General features: G+C 42.4%; 1 protein-coding gene across 6 annotated transcripts in view; it reads left to right on the forward strand.

Moving 5' to 3' along the window:
• The window catches only part of ALKBH8 (alkB homolog 8, tRNA methyltransferase), a 53,553-nt gene extending 38,241 nt beyond the window's left edge, over nucleotides 1–15,312 (forward strand). For all 6 annotated transcript variants that reach the window (XM_048078217.2, XM_013199111.3, XM_066989832.1 and 3 more), the window contains 4 exons: nucleotides 4,012–4,166; nucleotides 5,012–5,277; nucleotides 12,894–13,043; nucleotides 14,639–15,312. In XM_048078217.2, coding sequence (XP_047934174.2) covers nucleotides 4,012–4,166; nucleotides 5,012–5,277; nucleotides 12,894–13,043; nucleotides 14,639–15,208 — 1,141 coding nt within the window. In that variant the 3' untranslated portion in view covers nucleotides 15,209–15,312. The remainder of the gene's footprint in view (nucleotides 1–4,011; nucleotides 4,167–5,011; nucleotides 5,278–12,893; nucleotides 13,044–14,638) is intronic.
• The last annotated feature ends 2,853 nt before the right edge of the window (nucleotides 15,313–18,165 follow it).

The following is an 18,165-nucleotide window of genomic DNA, read 5'->3' on the forward strand; positions in this document are numbered from 1 at the left end:
CAGGTTAAATTGAAGAAAAAAAATGGGAATTTCAGGAAGCTAGTTGTCAGTCCACAAGATCACAAAGGGAAGTCTTCCTGGGCTCTTTCCCATTGATTTAGGACCACTTTAACTACTGCTAAGGCTGCAGTATAGTGAACAAGTTTGGGATCCTAGGAAAAGAGATTTCTTGAAAGGTGTCTAGAGGCTTTGCTTATTGTAGAGTTTCAATAAGATTTTTAAATCGTGCACTACTGGGAAATACTTACAATAGGAGCACTGAAGTTGACAAAAAGGCAAAAAACTTGGTGAGCTTTGAGAATGACAGTAGTGCGCTTCAGAAGAATAATATGTAAACCCTCATATTGGACAGAAATGCCAATGGTAAATGTTTCTTCCTTTGTTTGACCCAAGCAGTCACTGGTTACAGCAGTGAATTGGAGAGACTAATTACACTGTGTAAATTAAACATCAAATCCTTTTATTGGCAGACTTTCTGCCTTTTAATTTTACTGGTTAATTTGTATTATGAAGAAGGGTGAATATGAACTCCCTGACGACGTTTACATTGTTCATTTTTATAGAGCACTTACACTACCTGTATATACCCTCGTTAAATTAAATAATTGTAAAAAGAAGCTGGTACTCCTGACATGCATTATTATAGAATCACAGAGCCATTAAGGTTGGAAAATACCCTCAAGATCATCTGGTCCAACCGTCCCCCTACCACCAATGTCACCCACTAAACCATGTCCCTAAGCACCACGTCCAACCTTTCCTTGAACACCCCCAGGGATGGTGACTCCACCACCTCCCTGGGCAACCCGTCCCAGTGCCTGACTGCTCTTTCCGAGAAGAAATGTCTCCTCATTTCCAACCTGAAAGAAGTCCAGGGCAATGAAGTCCAGCATTATAAACTTCTTATTCTGTTCTGTCAAATACTGTCAGCCTTTTTTGGAAGGGTTATCTACAACTCTGAGAACGTGGTTGCTCCCATGTCAGTGATGTTGCTGGCCTGGGGAGTGGCCCAGGGGAGCTGGCAGGGTGTCTCCAGCCATGTCCCATTGCCCCAGCCGTGGTGTGGGGCAGGCTGGGGTGGCACCTCCATGAGGGCGGGCTGAGGCCAGGCAGGGACATCTGCCAGGGGTCTGGACCCAGAGCAGCAGGGCTGTGGCCATGCACAGGCACAGCTGTGACACATCTGGGCCATGGCTCAGGCATGGTGCAGCAGGACAGCTTCTGCTTGAAAGCAGCTCCCAGGGGAAGGAGGGACACAGTCCTTGCTGAGGCCTCTGGCTTGCTTCACAAGAGCTTTCTCCAAGGCCACCAGCTCTGCTCTTTCCAAGCTGGCCCAGTGCCCGGGCAGTCAAACCCACAGGAGGGGGAAGGACACGTGCAATGCACTTGTGGTGATTTCCAACAGGCATTCAGTCTGGGGTAGTTTACTCGTCTACTAAGAACTGGAAAGAAGTCATTGCTTACTTCACTTGTACTTTCAATTATGGTTGTGTTTTAGGAACCAAGAAAGTAGTCTACATTAAAAATGGAGAGGTCTAAAAATCTCAGGTCTTTCTACCCATATATTCCCATTTCTGGTGCTCGTCTGCCTTCCTTAAAAAATAGTTTTTCTGTATGATAAATATTTTTAAAAGCAGTAGAGGGCCCAGATACTCAACTGGGGTAGATGAGTATTGGAATCTCTTTATTTCAGAATGGGTAGTACTTTTTGTTTTTCTTTTATATTTGTTCTGTTATTTTTCTGAAGTACCTGTTGTTGCAACACCAGATATTTCTCAGAGCACAGCCTCACCTGGTGCACATTGTTACTTAATGGGTATCTTCTGAAACCAGGTAGAACAGAGATAACAGGGTGGGCTTGCACAGTTTGCCAGTAAAGAACAAGTTTTCCTTCATGCTAGTGAAACATGCTGTTGCAATTAATGAGATGAATAATCCAGCAAACAAGTGTAGTTAATTCACTTGCAAACGTAACATCAAAATGTATTTAAGATCATTTGTGATGCCTTTTATCTATTCCCCAGAAATCAAATTAGAGAGCAAAAGGTTCATTTTTGGAATCATTCTGGAAATGTATTCACTCTATGTTTGGATGCCAAGAGAACTAGAGACTTTATTTTAATTAACCCTGTTAACAAAAGGTGCACAGGAAAAGGATTTTTACAGCATTTTATTGTTGACGTTGAGAATATTGTTTTCAGTCCAGCCTTTATCTAGCATTCTTTCTTGTAGCATGGACAAAAGGAAATCATGCAGATTGGAACCACAGAACCCAGAAAAAGAAGACTTATATCTGAAAATATTAGCTCCTAGCATTCACAGCTTATTGCTGCAGATATAAAAATTACTTTATGTAAACAGAAAATCAAATAACAGATCTGCAAACTTGGGATTTGAAGTTCTGCTGTCAAGGGAATCTTGGCCATCGTTAGCTGGTTATTTCATCATAGTTTCATTAACTGCCATGGACAAGGCAGTTTTTTTATTAGATCCCATCCTTCCTATGGCTGTCTCTGGGAGATTTCTACTAGGGCTGCCCTGTGCTGTCTTTGTGCAAGATCTCCATGGATCGTCAGTGATTTCCAGACAGGAAGGACCTGTGCTCTTTCCCTGTGATGGGACTAAAGATTGGCTTCCTTGCGGTAGGAAAGGTGACATAGAACAAAGTACTGGCACGCTGATCAGGCTGCCTTCTTGGCATTCAGATCATTCGTCTGCTTGGTTAAGTACAGGCACTGATCAGCAGTTTCGTGTGACCTGCAAAAGAGTTCCAGTAGAAATATGAGTTGAGACCAACTGTTCTGCTTTATTGAAAAATATCAGAGACATTTCCCCCTGCTTCTAGCTCAGCTTATGAGGGTTAAACTCAGCTAACCAATATGGAAGTCAGTTTTATACTGAGAGTTTTTCTTTCTGGGAATCAAGGACTTTGAAGTCAGCAGCTCCGAAAAGGCTTCACTGAGGCCAATTCCTTAGAGATTATTATTATTTTTTTTTTCCCTTGGGAAAATTTCTGCATTCGTCTCCTTGATGACTAAGTTCAGGAAAGGAAAATATATCAGTGACAGTAGCAGCTTTGAAGTACTAAGCTATTTCCCTAAAGAGTTTCGGTTTTCTTCGAAGAGTATCTACTTTATCCCATGTGCAAGTGATAGGAAGCCACATGCGGGTGCAGCTGTATCTCTTCTCTCAAGCTGTGTTTCCCATTTTACTTTCTAATTTTCCTCTTGTCAACTTTGAGAGAGATCTACTGTAGAGCTATTCAAAATTCTAAATTTTGGTACCTTTTGCAATGTAAATCTTTTCATAAAATTGTTTGAAACTTTTTTCACCTCCAAAAAAATGTTCCAAGTCGCTTTCATTTTATGAATTTTATGCTTCCAAAAATGTTTTTATTTTCCATTAAGATCTGTGTCAAATCCAGAAGTAGCTTAAGAAGCTCTGTTCCCAGTTTGCTTGATTGATAGATTTTGGTCAAGAAAGATGTACAGCAGAGCTGTACCCTTCAGGCATTTTTGCAAATCTCCGAAGTGCTAGTCTTTGCATCTTCTGCAGTCAATAAATGGAAAAGCAATTCTGTTGCAAAGCAGGCTTTGTGAGAAGGCTCGTTTGTAACAAGCAACTTCAATCTGCTAGTTTAGAGCTAGTCAATACTATTCTAGGTCCGCAGCCTCCATTTTAACTAGTGTATTTTAGCTTTAACGAATATATTTCAGATAAAGGCCTAAAAAATAATCAAACTTATGGAGGGAAAGGAAGTAGGGGAAGGGAAATGTAGTTCCTTTCAATTAAATAACACTTTAATTAACATCATTAGTTTATGTGTCAGCACTTCTTATTTTGTTCTCTGAAATTGAATAAGCTGAAAATAGAAGCAGCAGTACATTAAATGGCATGTTGTAATCACACTTGTCAGAGCACTTAAGAATTGCCTTGTTATAAAGATGGATTGTTTATTTTTTTTCTGATGCAAATTAAATTATTCTTTGATTTTGTGTTACTTTGTTTTAGGATTACACCCAGAAAATATGATATCATTCAAGCTTCTGAGCTGGGACAGAAAGTTGGAACGATCACTGCTGATGTTGGAGATTTAACACTAAATCAAAGGAAAACAAGGACATCATTTACATTCAGGAAAGTGAGGAGAAGCCCCTGCAACTGCAGTAAGTGTCTTGAGGTGATCTCCCAGTCAAAACTGGTATTTGCGTATCATCAATATATAAGTGCATTTCTTGAGCAAATCTGTTTATCCCTTTAGATAGTTTTGGCAGTCCTGGTAGTTGTTCCTAAACACTACAGGGTTAGCCATACCATGTGGTTTGAATTAGTTGCATCCGCGTGGTTGCTGGAGTTTCAGTATACAGGAAGGCATTTGTCTAACACTGGAGTCAGATGATTAATACAGAATCTTGTGTTTTATTGGGACCTTAAGTACTGGAAGAATGTAATATAATAGAAGTAGCTACTATTCTTCAGATTTTTATCAGTTCTGGGTATTTGAAGGGGACTGTAGTTTTGTGAAAATAAATACATTAGAGAGGGAAAAGCAGTCAGTTCCGCAATGATAGAACCATGTAAGTGACTTAGGGCAGTACAGATAATAATTGACAGATTGCTCAATCGTTATGTGGAACCTGAAGTCCAATTGTGCCCTCAGAACAGCATTTCATGGGAATTTCAGAGGCAGAATTGCAATGGCATGGTCTTTGATGCTAGGGGCACTGTCTCAGTTTTGAAAACACAAACCTCGTTAATAGAGTAGGATGAATGATTGCTGTAGACAGCCTCTGGTACACATGGGCAGGTTGCTTGCTGTAAAATCATCAAACAGTGCTGCAGTTTAACCTGTGTTTCAGTTCTTAAAAGGAAAAGGACGGAATGAAACACTCGTTGCAATTTAATATTTCACTTTTACTTCTGTTTTGTTTTGCTAAGTAAGTTTAATTAATATGGAATGACTTTAAATAAAGAAAAATGTTCTTGTTTGCATATCTGTTGCTACATCTAGTTTACCCATCTGTCTGTGACAGCCAGAAAGGACAGAAAAGACAGATACAACCATCATTTCCCCATAACGAGATGGAAGCCTCAGAGCTGGAGCAAGAATATGTCCACAAGGTGTACGAAGAGATTGCCACGCACTTCAGTAGTACCAGGCATAGCCCGTGGCCCCGAATTGTGGAGTTTCTCAGGTCACTACCAGAAGGGTCAATAGTCGCTGATGTTGGTTGTGGTAATGGGAAATATCTAGGCATCAACAAGGATCTGTACATGGTAAGTAGTAGCCAATGTCGTTTGTTCTCATCAGTACTAGTGTTTATTCCATTGTGCAGTTGTACTACGTTGGAGCTTCAGATGCAGGAAGAGTGCCAAGAACAGAAAGCTGTTGCCTGATCCAAGATCAATTACCAGTTGTGTTAGGCTTCCTGATCCCTTCGCTATGTGTGTTAACCTTTATTTCAAAACAATTTTTGCTTTGCAAGTCAGAGTATGTTAATAAAAAAGTAGCGATGGGTGCAGAGGATTGAAAAATTTGTAATGGATGTTACTGGTTTTTTGTTACTGTTATTAAGTAAGATTATTACAGGGAAAATAGTTGGGCAATTTGAATTCTTCCAAGAAGTGGCTGATGTGTGGGAAATGCAGTGTACAATTTGTTGAAATCTCCACGGACAGTACTTGTTTTAATACGTCTTCAGTTCCCTTTGGCCTAATGGCATGGCTCGTTTGTGAATGATACCATGGTTGGCCTTCCCACCTGAATCTGTGCATAGTCCCAGTAAATATGCCAACATAAAATGCGTGGGGGAGTCTCAACTTCAGCACAGATTTCTGTAATTTCTCTCTCACTCTTTTCCTCGCTTTTCGATAGTCCTGATGTCATTGTTCCTATGTTCTCATCACCTTCCCTCTCGCACAGTCTGTGCTTAGCTCAGTTTTACTTCTCTCCTTTCCTATTATGGGAACATGAAGCACATACAAATATGGACCAACAGACTGTTTTTACTGCAAATATTTCAGAGACTTTTTTGCAGGGTCAAACTTTCTGTTGTTCTTTTTACCCAAAACAAGGCTTTGAGAGGTGTGCATTAAGCTGTCCCCTGTTCCAGAACTGGTTCTTTCATGCGTTTGTACTATGAAACGCTTAAAAATCCATCAGGCTTGAAAAATTCTATGCAAGGCAAAACATTCATTATCAATAATAAAAGTCAGACTTGTTTGTCTGTTGCAACAGAGAAACAAGAGTTTCTGTACTGCTATTTATATTCAGCTATAAGACATAAGTTGTTATTTACAGCCCTGTCTGTATTTGTAATGCATTTATTTTCATTACTGCTTTTATAAGCTAGGAAAAAAAACAACTGATTTATAAGTAGGCATGTTAGTGCCTGACTGCAGTAGCCTGAAAATAATTATTAATGTTCAATACATTTCAGTCTTTTGCTCCTGACTAATCACTTTCCTGTAAGAAAAATCTGCAAACCTAACTAGAGGGGAAAAAAGTTTTCCAGGGTTTCATGTAGGTCACCGAGTGCTAGAATGAATTCAGGAAATTGCTGCTGTATAGGTTTCTGGTAAGCCTTTAAGGTGAAATCTCTGAGTTGCTGTATTCAGAAATTCCCAGGACCAGGCTGTGTCCTGGAGCCCACAGTTAACCAACGGAGGGAAAGAAAGATCCTGCATCTGCTGGCAGTCAGCTGAATGCCAGCCCTTCCCTCCTGTTCCCTTAGCAGTTAACTCATTTCCTACATGCCTGCACAAGTCCAAAAAGTGGAAAGTAACAGTGAAAGAGAGGAGACTTTTAAAGCAGTTGAGACAGTTGAAAGTTAGCATCTGGAGATGGTTTCCTTCAGCTGGCCATTTACCATGGGTTGGGCACAGATCTGAGGCTGAGGGGGTACTTCGTGCTTTACATACCAGGTGCGTTGTTGGGATAAGAGGATGGTCTCTAGATACAGGCCATCCGTTTCCTTCCTCATTTCCTCCTCTTAGCTCGTGAGCATAAAGTCAAGCCAGAAACTTACTTATTTGCATCCTTCCTTCACAGCATCGCTGTGGCTCTTGTCGCGTTTTTATGCACAGTGCACAGGAGCTCTTAGTCTAGTTAGGAAAGAAGCAAAAAACAGTACAGCCATGCAGCTTGGGAGTGTTTTTCTCAGAAATACTGAAAATTAGGCAGAGGGACCTGAGGCAAACACTTTCTGAGGTCAGGTGATGTACTTTAAAGGTTACTGTACATTTTTAGACAGGATGCTTCAAGTAGCAGCTCTAATGGTGGGTCACAGCTAAGGTATCTCTCTCGATGTTTTAATCTTCAGGCACTGCCCGAAAACGTCTCCGCTATGGCCTGAGCTGTTGAATTTGCTTCAGCTTCTTTAGATGATTACATAGAGCCTTACCTACCCGGGTGTCATTGTGTTACAATGGAATGCGTGTGAATCCAGCTACGCTCAGCGAAAATGACAGCACCGCAATGGCTGCGTTGTTCCGACACAGTCAAGGAACAGCAACTTCGTGACAAGCACAAGTTGAGGTTAAGAATGTTTGAGAGAGAGAGAGAATCCATGTCTGATGTAGTCAGGGCAAAGACTGGAGAAAGAGTCTCAGACTTTTAGTCTCAGATTACTTTTATTTCTCTGTCTTTCCCAGCTATTTTTATTGTTGGAAGGAATGCAAATAGAAATGTCTACAGTTTTTTGTTTGTTTGTTTTCCTACCCAACCTCATTTGGGGGAACTAATTACTTTAACAGTATATATTTAAGCGTTTTCAAGCTTAATGTTCATATGTATAAGCGGAGCTTTTATTTTTACAGAGCGCAGTATTTCAGCCTTACCCATCCCCCCATCACCACAAGGGTTTCCTTCCAGAGCCTGTTGACATCATTGCAGTGTATCTCATCCATTTTTATGAGCTGTAGCTCTGTCTCCCAGGTTCCAGTGTCCAGGCAGGTGTGGTGATGTGTAAATCACCACAGGAATGTGCAGCATCCCCGTGGGGCTAGGGTGTGAGTGGAAGGCATGGAAGCCTTTCAGTTTTGTGGTTTACACTTGCAGTTGAACTGATAAACTGGTGGGAAATCCAGTAATAACTGACCGTGCGTTGGGTAGCTGTTTTTCTTATATAAAAAGAAATGACTCTACTTGCCAGAATACTGATGCTAGGAAGAAAAATGATGGCAACACAGGAGCCCAAATGGTTTGTTTTAATACAGACACTCCTATTTCTGCACTGCGTGTCATTCAAAGGTAGTCAGTAATGTTTCTTGTATTTCACGTGACCTTGTAAGTCACCCCACTGCAGTGAGATGTGTATCTGTCTTTATTTTTCCCCCTGCATTATTGTCCCAAGCTGTTATCAACTGGAACTGTATGTAAGTTTGATTTTTTGGGGAATGGGGAAGAGGGACTGTGAAGATCAGGTGCATTAATGTTGCGTACTGGTGAGCGGTTTTTAGTTGCAATGGATCCGTGTTGCTTGAGAACAGATTTCTATTTGAAGGACTTAGTAGTAAGTAAAAACAGGAAGGACAAAACTATCTGACAAAGGTATACCTAGAGCCAGGTCACTGTATATTTCAGTGACTGAAGGGTGAGGCAGAGGAACCTTTCCTGCCCTTTTCTCTCACTGAATCAGGAGTCATTAAAGTGATGGGAGTTCTGGGCTCAGGAGGCACTGGGCAAGAGCAACGCAAAACCAGAATGAACACTGACTTGTTCAGCTTGGCTCTGTTGCTGTGTAATTGAGAAATGAGCTTCCCGTTTTAGTCATAGCAGTTTCCACAGGCACCCTGACTGCATGCAATGGAAAAACAAAACACGGGGTGAAGAGAATGCTGAAGGCCTGGCAGACCAGCTGGAGCAAGGAGATTTGTCTTCCTTGCTGTGTCTGTGCTGGTGTCTCTTTTTCCTGTGTGTGTGTATGTGTGCTGGAATGTAATTTGGTTCCTTGAGGCTCTGACACTGTTAGTTATAGTTGAGGTGTTTCTCTGGGGAGCCACATAATTCCATTTGGTAGTTGGATTTCAGAATTAGATGTAGTTTTCTTCATCAGTTTCTAATGTGCTGAATCAATCAGGTTCCCAGATACTTAAATGAACTAATTCAACCAGGTAGAGTTAGTAATAATGAGATAACATAGAAAGAAAATATATAATGGTGGGCACCGTTGACCTGCCTTTACCTATCTTTATTTAAGCGTGCAAGAAGATTTATCTTTTGCAGATTTGCAGTACCGTTACAAAGCTTGCTATTTATCTAGTGTCTTTTGGCCCCTAATGATCAATTCCAAACCACTGCATTAATAAGGTTTTATAAAATTTAGTTTAACTACTCCTAGCTGAAATGGTGTAGGTGAAGTTGCCTGGGAACCTGAAGGATCGGGATGGGATTTCTGCCTATCTTATCGCTTTCCAAGGAACCCAGTGCAGAGCCGCTGGAAACTCAGACAAATCACAGATTTTGCATTTCTTTCTCGCTTCCCTTCCCCACATCTTTTATCTTAGTCTTTTTTGATGCTTCTTTAATTTATCTAAAGGTTTGATAATACACATTTCCTGACTTAAAACAAGAGTTGGATGTAAATGGTTTTATCCAGATAAAATGAAAATCAGTGGCAGATATACCTGTAAAAAAAAAAAAAAAAAAAAAAAGTGTTTTGTGAGTCCAGATAAATAGGTGTCAGTGACCACTCTGGAGCTCCTGAGATCACAAAAAAACAGTGAAGAAGTTTGTAGATGCCTGCCAAAAAGTAGGCTGCCTGGAGTAAAATCGATGAAACCTGAGAAGCAGACCTCCTCTGAGGGAATACTAAAAGGAGTAGAGCAACTTGCTTGGAGGCCTGGCTAAGAGGTGGGTTCAGCTGAACAGTCAGCCGTGCTGTTGGAGATACATGTAAGAAATTGCATGGCTGAAGCAAGGAGTTTAATCTGGAAAACTTGGAGAAAAGCTGTAAGAAATGTTAGAGAAGCATCAGTTTGACTCACCAAGGAATGTGCTAGATTAAGGTTCTTTTCTTTTTGGACACTGAGCTAATAGCACTTCCTCTACCTTTCTACGTAGTTCTAGAAGAGCTTAACAAGGATAGTATCCTATGCTAAACATAAACATTAGAAATATGAACCGGCAAAAATTAAAGCGTTCCAGTTACCTTTTGAGATTTTTTTAATGATTTGATTGTTTAATTGGAGAGAGAGAGAGAAAAAAATAAAACTATTCTGTATCGAAACATGTCTTTGAACTATTTTCTGTAAGTGAAGCTTCATAACATCAAAGCTTCTACTTGCTTCAGAACTAGAAATCAGTAACAGGATTGGGAGAAATTGAGTTTGAGGTCTCTGTCTCTTGCTGTAAATGGTTTCTTATGGGACGTCCATCTTGTTTTGGAAAATGCCCCATATGTTCTTAAAAATCATAGATAGGCTCGATTTCCGCCTGTAAGCTCGTACTACACCACTGAAGTTAACTGCTTTTTGCTAGGTTATTGGTTTCTAAGAGACTGAAACCAATAGATACTGGTTTTGAATGAATGCGTGTTTCTTGTAAGCTACAAAATACAGGAATGGGGTGATTAGAAGTCTTGTTAAAATATCATGGGGAGATTATTCTAATAAGGATGCTGAATTTGGTTAGCTCCAGCACCAGGGAGGTTTGTGGTGACTCCCCATGTTCAGCATTTATGCATGTATATGTAGCACCTATTATAAAGTAAATAAAAAAAACAGTTTAAAGGTAAGCCTAATATACCTGTTTCAGAGCAGCCGTGCATCCAAATAGATCCATTTCAAGGCTTCCATTTTCCTTGCAAAATGGAATCTTTTTGCTTGGATGTAAATCCACTTTAACAAGGATGACATGACAAGGAAGCCTGACTTCGTAATTATTTGATGTAATTTAGATGCAAATGAGGACTTCACATTCTGGCAGTCATGCCTTTGTTCTTGTTCTCAGTTCACTGAATTTCATCAACATACAATGTAGTCCTTTTCAAGGTCATTTTAGGAGGGGAGGATCGAACTTCACTCTCCAGCTTGTTTTTACTGTGGTAGTGTAGTGCCCGAGCAATTCTTTCTGGGAAAGACAGTGGAAGTTGCAAATACTCTTCTTCCTTCTTTTTTGGTCTGCATCAAATTGGACCCCTTGAGTTTTATTAAGTACCCCGTGCTAATGTCTTAATTGCAAAAGTAGTTGAGGGCACTGGTAATGAGGCGTGGAATCACCAACACGCAGGTTGTCAGCTAAACCTGCCTCATGATGAGGGTAATTTAAAGACACTTCAGTTAGTTTCCAGCATGAAATGGTGGGGATTTATGTTTACTTCCAAGTAAACAAGAGTTCCCTCTTTTATTCACTTTGTGCTTCAGTAAGTTCTGAGAGGAGGCCAAGAAATAAATGGGAAGGAAGCAATACAAGGATTGATCTTGATCTTTTCAGGGCTGTTCAGAATTAATTGGCAGGATGATACGTACATAGCTGTAGTGCTGGTTTTGTGGAAAATGATCCTGGGTAGTCAGACTGGCATTTCCACAACAGTTACATTTACTTTGGACCAAAAGTCAGGGGCATCAGTAGATAGAAGCTCACTTGAAAGCTTTCAGGAAATCTGACTGGAACGGATTCCTGGTTTTCTTCAAAGTTGTGATGGTAGGTAGAAAGCTAAAATAAATTGAACTGATAAAATGAGAAGTTATGTTGGAAAATATATTTATTTTTACTAATTATTGCACAAAGACATTTTTAATTTTAGCAATACTGTTGTCTCTGCTGGGTTGATTAACCAGAGCAGTTTGCTATTCTTCTTGCATTGAGGATAGTTTAGTATTCTTTTTGCATCAAACAAAATAAACACTGTCAGAATTATTTATATAGGAACCTGAATCTGTGCTCTGGTATTTGCTTGTTGCTGATCATTGAAAATCAAAATAAATGCAACGTTCTGATGCAGGCTGAGTTTGATATATATGGCTTGGTAGCAGGGCTTTGGTTTGAGTAGTGAATGTGCGTGGCAGACATGCAAATGAGAGTGGTACATGCCTCACGCTGTTTGTTCTTACAGAAGAGTGTAGACTAGTTTGGATTTATTGTTTTTATGCAAGCATGTAAAAAACTTTTTCTAGATGCTTTTTCGTTGTATCTTTGGCTTGGACACTGGGTAAGATTCAAAGGGCAAAAGAAACATTTAATGAGGTGTTCTGAAATGCTTTCTGGGGATCGTTTTGTTTGGACTGTACAGGAACGTTGAAAATTGTTGTGCTGAATATGAAAGCTTCACCTTTTGTGCATTTTGGTGCCGAGGTTGAAAAGGACTGTACCTGAGCACTTTCTTACACTGAAATGACAAAACCTGTATGATTAATGAAGCTGTGTGACATGCCTCAGAGATGCCACCGAAGTCGACACTTTGGTGTTTATACTTGTAGATTCAGCATTTGTGAGTTCAGAATTTGGCTGCTTAAAATGTCATCGGATTACAAGTGGCAATTGAAAGGAAACAAGAATACTGAGGTTAGGTTGGGTCACCTCTTCCTTTGCTATTTTCTGGCTCTTCTGCTATTTTGAGACCAGTTTTGAGAAATGTTGTGCTGAAAGCTGTTCTGTCTTACGCTGGTTCAAAATCAAGGTGCTATAATGAGCTGTCTAATAGCCCATCTGTTATCTTTCAGTTTTAAATACACACTTTTTTTCTTTCTTTTTGTCTGTACCCAGCAATCATATATGCTGCTTAGTTGACCCTCTTTTCTCATGCTCACTCGTGGTTTTGTTTTGAACTAAAATGTGTTACCTTGGTAGGAGACTGTGATGACTCTATTAGAGTAAGCATCGAGTGAAAATCATTTTCCAGTCTTGTAATTATCCTCTTAGGAAAAGCTTAATGAAACACTTTCTGTTACAGATTGGCTGTGATCGCAGCAAAAACCTTGTGGATATTTGTGGAGAAAAAAATTTCCAGGCGTTTGTCGGTGATGCCCTGTCAGTGCCAATCCGAAGTGGTTCTTGTGACGCCTGCATCTCTATCGCTGTCATTCACCATTTCTCAACAGCAGTAAGTCACTCCCCTGTGCTCCACTGTACTGCTGTGTTGCTGTACAGAACTACTAATGGTATAAAAAACTGCTGGTTTGGGCTCATGGGAGCAAAAGGGAAGAATAAGTGGGGTGAAATTGAAGACTTGCGTTTGGTATAAGCAGTTATCTGAGCAGAGTTAAGCTGTTACACTGCTGCTGCCTTCGAGACATTCTCTTTACGTTCTCCTTCTCCCTGTCAGGTGCACTTGCTCCTCCTGGCACTTGGATCTCTGATGTTTGTGTTTCATTCTGTTCTGCTTAAAATTAATGACTCTGGAGAAGGGGCTTTGCTTTGGGAATCAGAAGATATGTTACTTCCTAACTCAGATCTTGAACAGATCTCATGGTTTTTCCTCTGTGCCTTCATTCTTCATCTACGAAGAACAACAGGGACACTGATTGTCTGTCTGCCTTCTCTCTGGGTTGTGTAAGCTTCTCCTGGCAGGAACCGTGCAGCTGTAGCAAGCCCATTTCTGGTACCAGAAATGAAGTGAATGCTTCCAGATGCAGTATAAAAAGTAGGGAGCAGTCTGTTTTGGAGAAGACTGACATACCTTCATTGGGGTAGTTAGAGGAACTGTGTTTGCTCTAAATCTTAACTTCTTCAGCTGCAAACTTAGTGTATGTATTGTTAGGTATGGTAGATTTGAATCTAGGATTTTAGATATTGATTGACTCTCTTGAAGAGACTGTGTGTCGTTTCGAACTGGGCTGAAACATCCAAGAATTCCTAATCAACACAGCACTGTTTTCAGATGGCAAGAGAACTGTGTTCAGGAAAATGGCTTACCTTGTGCATAGTGATTGTCCCCCTGTGCTCTGCTCTGGTGAGGCCGCACCTTGAGTACTGTGTTCAGTTTTGGGCCCCTCACTACAAGAAGGACATGGAGGCCCTGCAGCGTGTCCAGAGAAGGGCTACAAAGTTGGGGAAGGGTCTAGAGAACAAATCATATGAGGAGCTGCTGAGGGAGCTGAGGTTGTTTAGCCTGGAGGAGAGGAGGCTCAGGGGAGACCTTATTGCTCTCTACAATGATTTTAAAGGCGGTTGTAGTGGGATGGAGGTCAGTCTCTTCTCCTAAGCACTAAGTGATAAGACAAGAAGAAATGGCCTCAAGTTGCACCAGGGGAAATTTAGGTTGGATATTAGGAAAAATTTCTTCATGGAAGGGGTTGTGAAGCATTGGAACAGGCTGCCCAGGGAAGTTGTTGAGATACCATCCATGGAGGTCTTCAAGAAATGTGTAGATGTAGTGCTTAGGGACTTGGTTTAATGGTGGACTTGGCAGTACTAGGTTAAAGGTTGGACCAGACGATCTTAGAGGTCTTTTCCAGCCTAAATGATTCTATGAGTTATTTACCAGTGCCTGGCCATTAGTGGGTTATGGTGCTCTGTACTCATGCATGTTGGATAGAAATGGACATTGCCCAAAATGCAGAGTGGAAAAAATTCCTCTGGTCTTCATTGTATTGGGGTGTGGGCAGATGGATGGCAGTAAGCAGGACGTGCTGCCGGTTCTGTTGTTACGTCTGTCTGTTTATATACCAGCTTCCCACTTCTGCTTTCCTTTTGTAGGAAAGGAGGCTGGCAGCTATCTGTGAACTAGCCCGGCTTCTGAGGCCTGGTGGAACAGCACTCATTTATGTCTGGGCAATGGAACAAGAATACAAAAACCAGAAGTCTAAATACCTTAAGGAAAAGCACAGCAATAAAGACAAGGAGGAGGAAATCAATTCTGGCATGGCCCAGAGACTGCCTGGTGATCAGATGCCTGATAGCAGCAGCCAAGACTCAGCATGTACTGACCAGCTCCTTGGTGACTCAAAGGACAAAGGCTGTGGTGCAAAGCCAGTGGCAGACTCCAGACTGCCTGTTCACACCAACCGAACCTCCTTTCACTCTCAGGATTTGCTGGTTCCCTGGCACCTGAAAGGCGGCACTAAAAAGAGACGGGAAAACGTTGAGACTGTGCTGTTTCCAGCTGGCTCTAAGGAATCGCAAGGACCCAGCCCTGTTTTCCACCGCTATTACCACGTGTTCTGTGAAGGTGAACTGGAAGCAGCGTGCAGATCCCTGGATGGTGTGAGGGTTCAAAAGAGTTACTATGATCAGGGAAACTGGTGTGTGGTTCTAGAAAAGTTGTAGTCCATGGTATTTCCTCCATTACCTGGTTTTTCTGGAAGTACTTTTAATGCAGGCTATAGCTATTACCTCTTTTAAAATAACAGAATAAAAGATTGTTTGTTGAATTAATAACTAGCACTGTGTGCATGTGTTAACAAAATAATGACCACACTCAGGTACTACCTCCATGGAGTGTGTATTTCACTTTTGTGAATTACAGGGAGGAGGATGCAGCAGATAAAATACTGGCCATGGAAGTCAGTAAGGCCAGGGTTGAGCTTTTAAAGTCAAAGGGCCTGGTTCTCCACGTTGTTACACCAATTTATGCTGATATAGCTGTAGTGGCCTCCCTGTGAACCACCAGTTAATCGAAATGGAGCTCTGAGCTGATCAGTGCAACCAGGAAATATAAAACTGATTGCAGTATAAACTTTGGGTCAGACAGGAGGGAACAAATGGCATGTGAAGCAGTTTGGCTGAAAAGCCAAATCATTGCCTGAAGTCTAGCAGAGAGTCCTGCCTGGTTTGGCATCTGTCAAGGGGTCACAAATCTTTTGCAGCTTGCAATTTACTCTCTTTTCAGAGTCGTGATACTAATAATTTCCTCAAGGGGAACTGGAAAGCCAGTGGGGATGCCACAATTGTTTTTTCTCTTCCTTGACCCTCAAGCACCCTCAATTTGTACTGTCACTCCCCAGGTTCCTCTAGTTCTTCATTCTGATGTTGTTTGAGAGCTGCTCTGAGGTGTGAGGTTGCCCAGTGGGACTTCTCGGAGCAGCTCAGCTAAACGCCTGCCTTCCTGGGAGCACTGGGCTCTGCCCCTGCAGCATCACCAGAGCTTGTGGTGCGGTGCCAGCTTAGGTGCCCCTGAAAAAATCAGGGAAAATATTAAATTAAGGGTAGAAGCAGTGCAAATTTGCTGCAGGGCAGTTTCAACCCATAAATGCTGGTAGCTGAAATGAGTTTTATTTGTTGTGCTTCAGAAGAACTGACGCTGAGCTGGCTGACTCACGGTTACGCAGCCGCTGCTGCCGTTGCCTGCAATGACCAGCACAGAGTCACAGCTCGATTTATTTAACACAGCCCTCGTGCTATCAAAGGGGCATGCCACCTGCAATGCCTTTCCAGAATTAAAATATAATGGACTCGCTTTTTCAGGGTGAATGGCTATCGGTGTCTCTGAAACCCAGAACTGCAAGGCTATACCTTCATTGCCTTTTTCACTGATTCATTGCCTGGGGGTAAGCAGGTCATTGCTGCTGTAATTAACGACATCTAATCCAAGGTGCCCGTAGTGACAGGACAAGGGACAATGGTTTTAATCTGAAACGGAATAGATTTGGATTGGATACCAGGAAGAAATCTTTCACAATGAGGATGGTGAGGCCCTAGAACAGCTTGCCCAGAGAAGTTGTGGATGCCCCGTCCCTGGAGGTGTGGAAAGTGGGGTTGGCAGAGCTTTGACTGACCTGACCTAGTGAGCCCCCCAAAGAGCACTTGGAGAAGACAATCTCATTCCTCAGCTGCACATACTGTCCCTGGAGCAGCAGCCTTGTCCTAGCTGATTTCTTTTGTTTGAGCCACGTGGAGGCAAAGAGGCACATCCTTGGCAGGTGAGCCCTCTTGGGTGTGCTTGGGAGTTGGTTTGCGTATATGCAACACGTATCACGTAACTGGTAAGCAAGGTCTTCATGTGTGCTTGTGGACTGGATGGTGAATTTCTGCAGGAGAAGCCTTGCTTGCCCATTGGTAACATCGGTAGGCTTGTAGGAGTGACGTGAGCAAGTCCTGGTGCCCTCAGGTGAGATGTGCAGGGGGAAACGGAAGACTCGCCCATGCAGGAGCATGGGTCTTTGCTGCGTGTTTCAGCTCGGTGTGTGTCCCAGCAGAGCCACAGAGGGCAAGGGGCTGAGCTCAGACCCTTGGCCAAGAGGGGAACTTGCTTATCCTTGCTTCTGCTCACAGCTGACATACCATGGGCAGAGGGCAGTGCTGGGAAGACATGCAGGAGTGTGCTGTGCTGGTAGTTATTTACATCACAAGTAAAGAGAAACACCGAGTAACGTATGTTCAAGTTAAGAAAACCTAAGGAGTCGTGGCAGTTAGCTGTGAGAACATGGTTGGTATTTTACTTGGCATGACCTGCTGCAGAGAAACCTGCCTGCTGGTTATTAACAATGCATTTTGCAGGATTGCCCCAGTGCCCTCTCTTCCCTCTGGGATGGTTTCCAACAAGTTGTTATTCCCAGCAGGGACAGTTGTCAGAAGGACCCTCCCTGCGTGCTGCTCTGGCACTGGGGCACGGTGTGAGCAGGGGCTCGGTGCAGGGCACCCCGTGGGCTCCAGCTGCCAGGGTCTGGGTGCAGCAGCACACCCAGCTCCGGGGTGGCCTCAGGATGGTGACAGAGGGCAGGGACTGACCAAACTGGGCTGCCTTGTCATTTCAGGTTACTCTGGATCGTATTCATTCGGGACAAAGGAGGAGGACCACTTCGCTTACGCTCCTTATCTGTGTGGCCATGTGTTTATGGGTGCCTGGATGCCTGCTGAGCACGCAGCAGCTTTTCTGCTTGCTTGTGAGTGCATTTCCATAAGGGTATATAATGTGCTGGCAAGAAAAAACTGCTTGAAATAGTCCAAAGCTGCCATATCATGACCTTGTGTGAAATTCTGAAAGTGGGTCTGTGGTAGTGCTTCATTACTTAGAGGCCCACAGTGCTCCTGTTTGCGAGGTGGTGCCTCCAAATTCACTGCTGGTGCTGAGTTGGGCATGGGCTTGAACACTGTTCTAACCTAGGGCCCTACTGCAGCAAACAAACCCTGAAAGTTGAGCATGGACTTCGTGTAGCAAAGTGATGTTACTGGTTGTGAATGCAGATTCTCACTTGGAGAGTGCCACCTTGGGAAATGCTGGCTGGCGGGTTAAACTTGCCATGCGTAATTCCTTACCAGAGGGGGGTTTCCTGGCATTCCCAGTG

This window comes from Anser cygnoides, chromosome 1 (assembly GCF_040182565.1).
Source record: "Anser cygnoides isolate HZ-2024a breed goose chromosome 1, Taihu_goose_T2T_genome, whole genome shotgun sequence".
Lineage (NCBI taxonomy): Eukaryota > Metazoa > Chordata > Aves > Anseriformes > Anatidae > Anser > Anser cygnoides.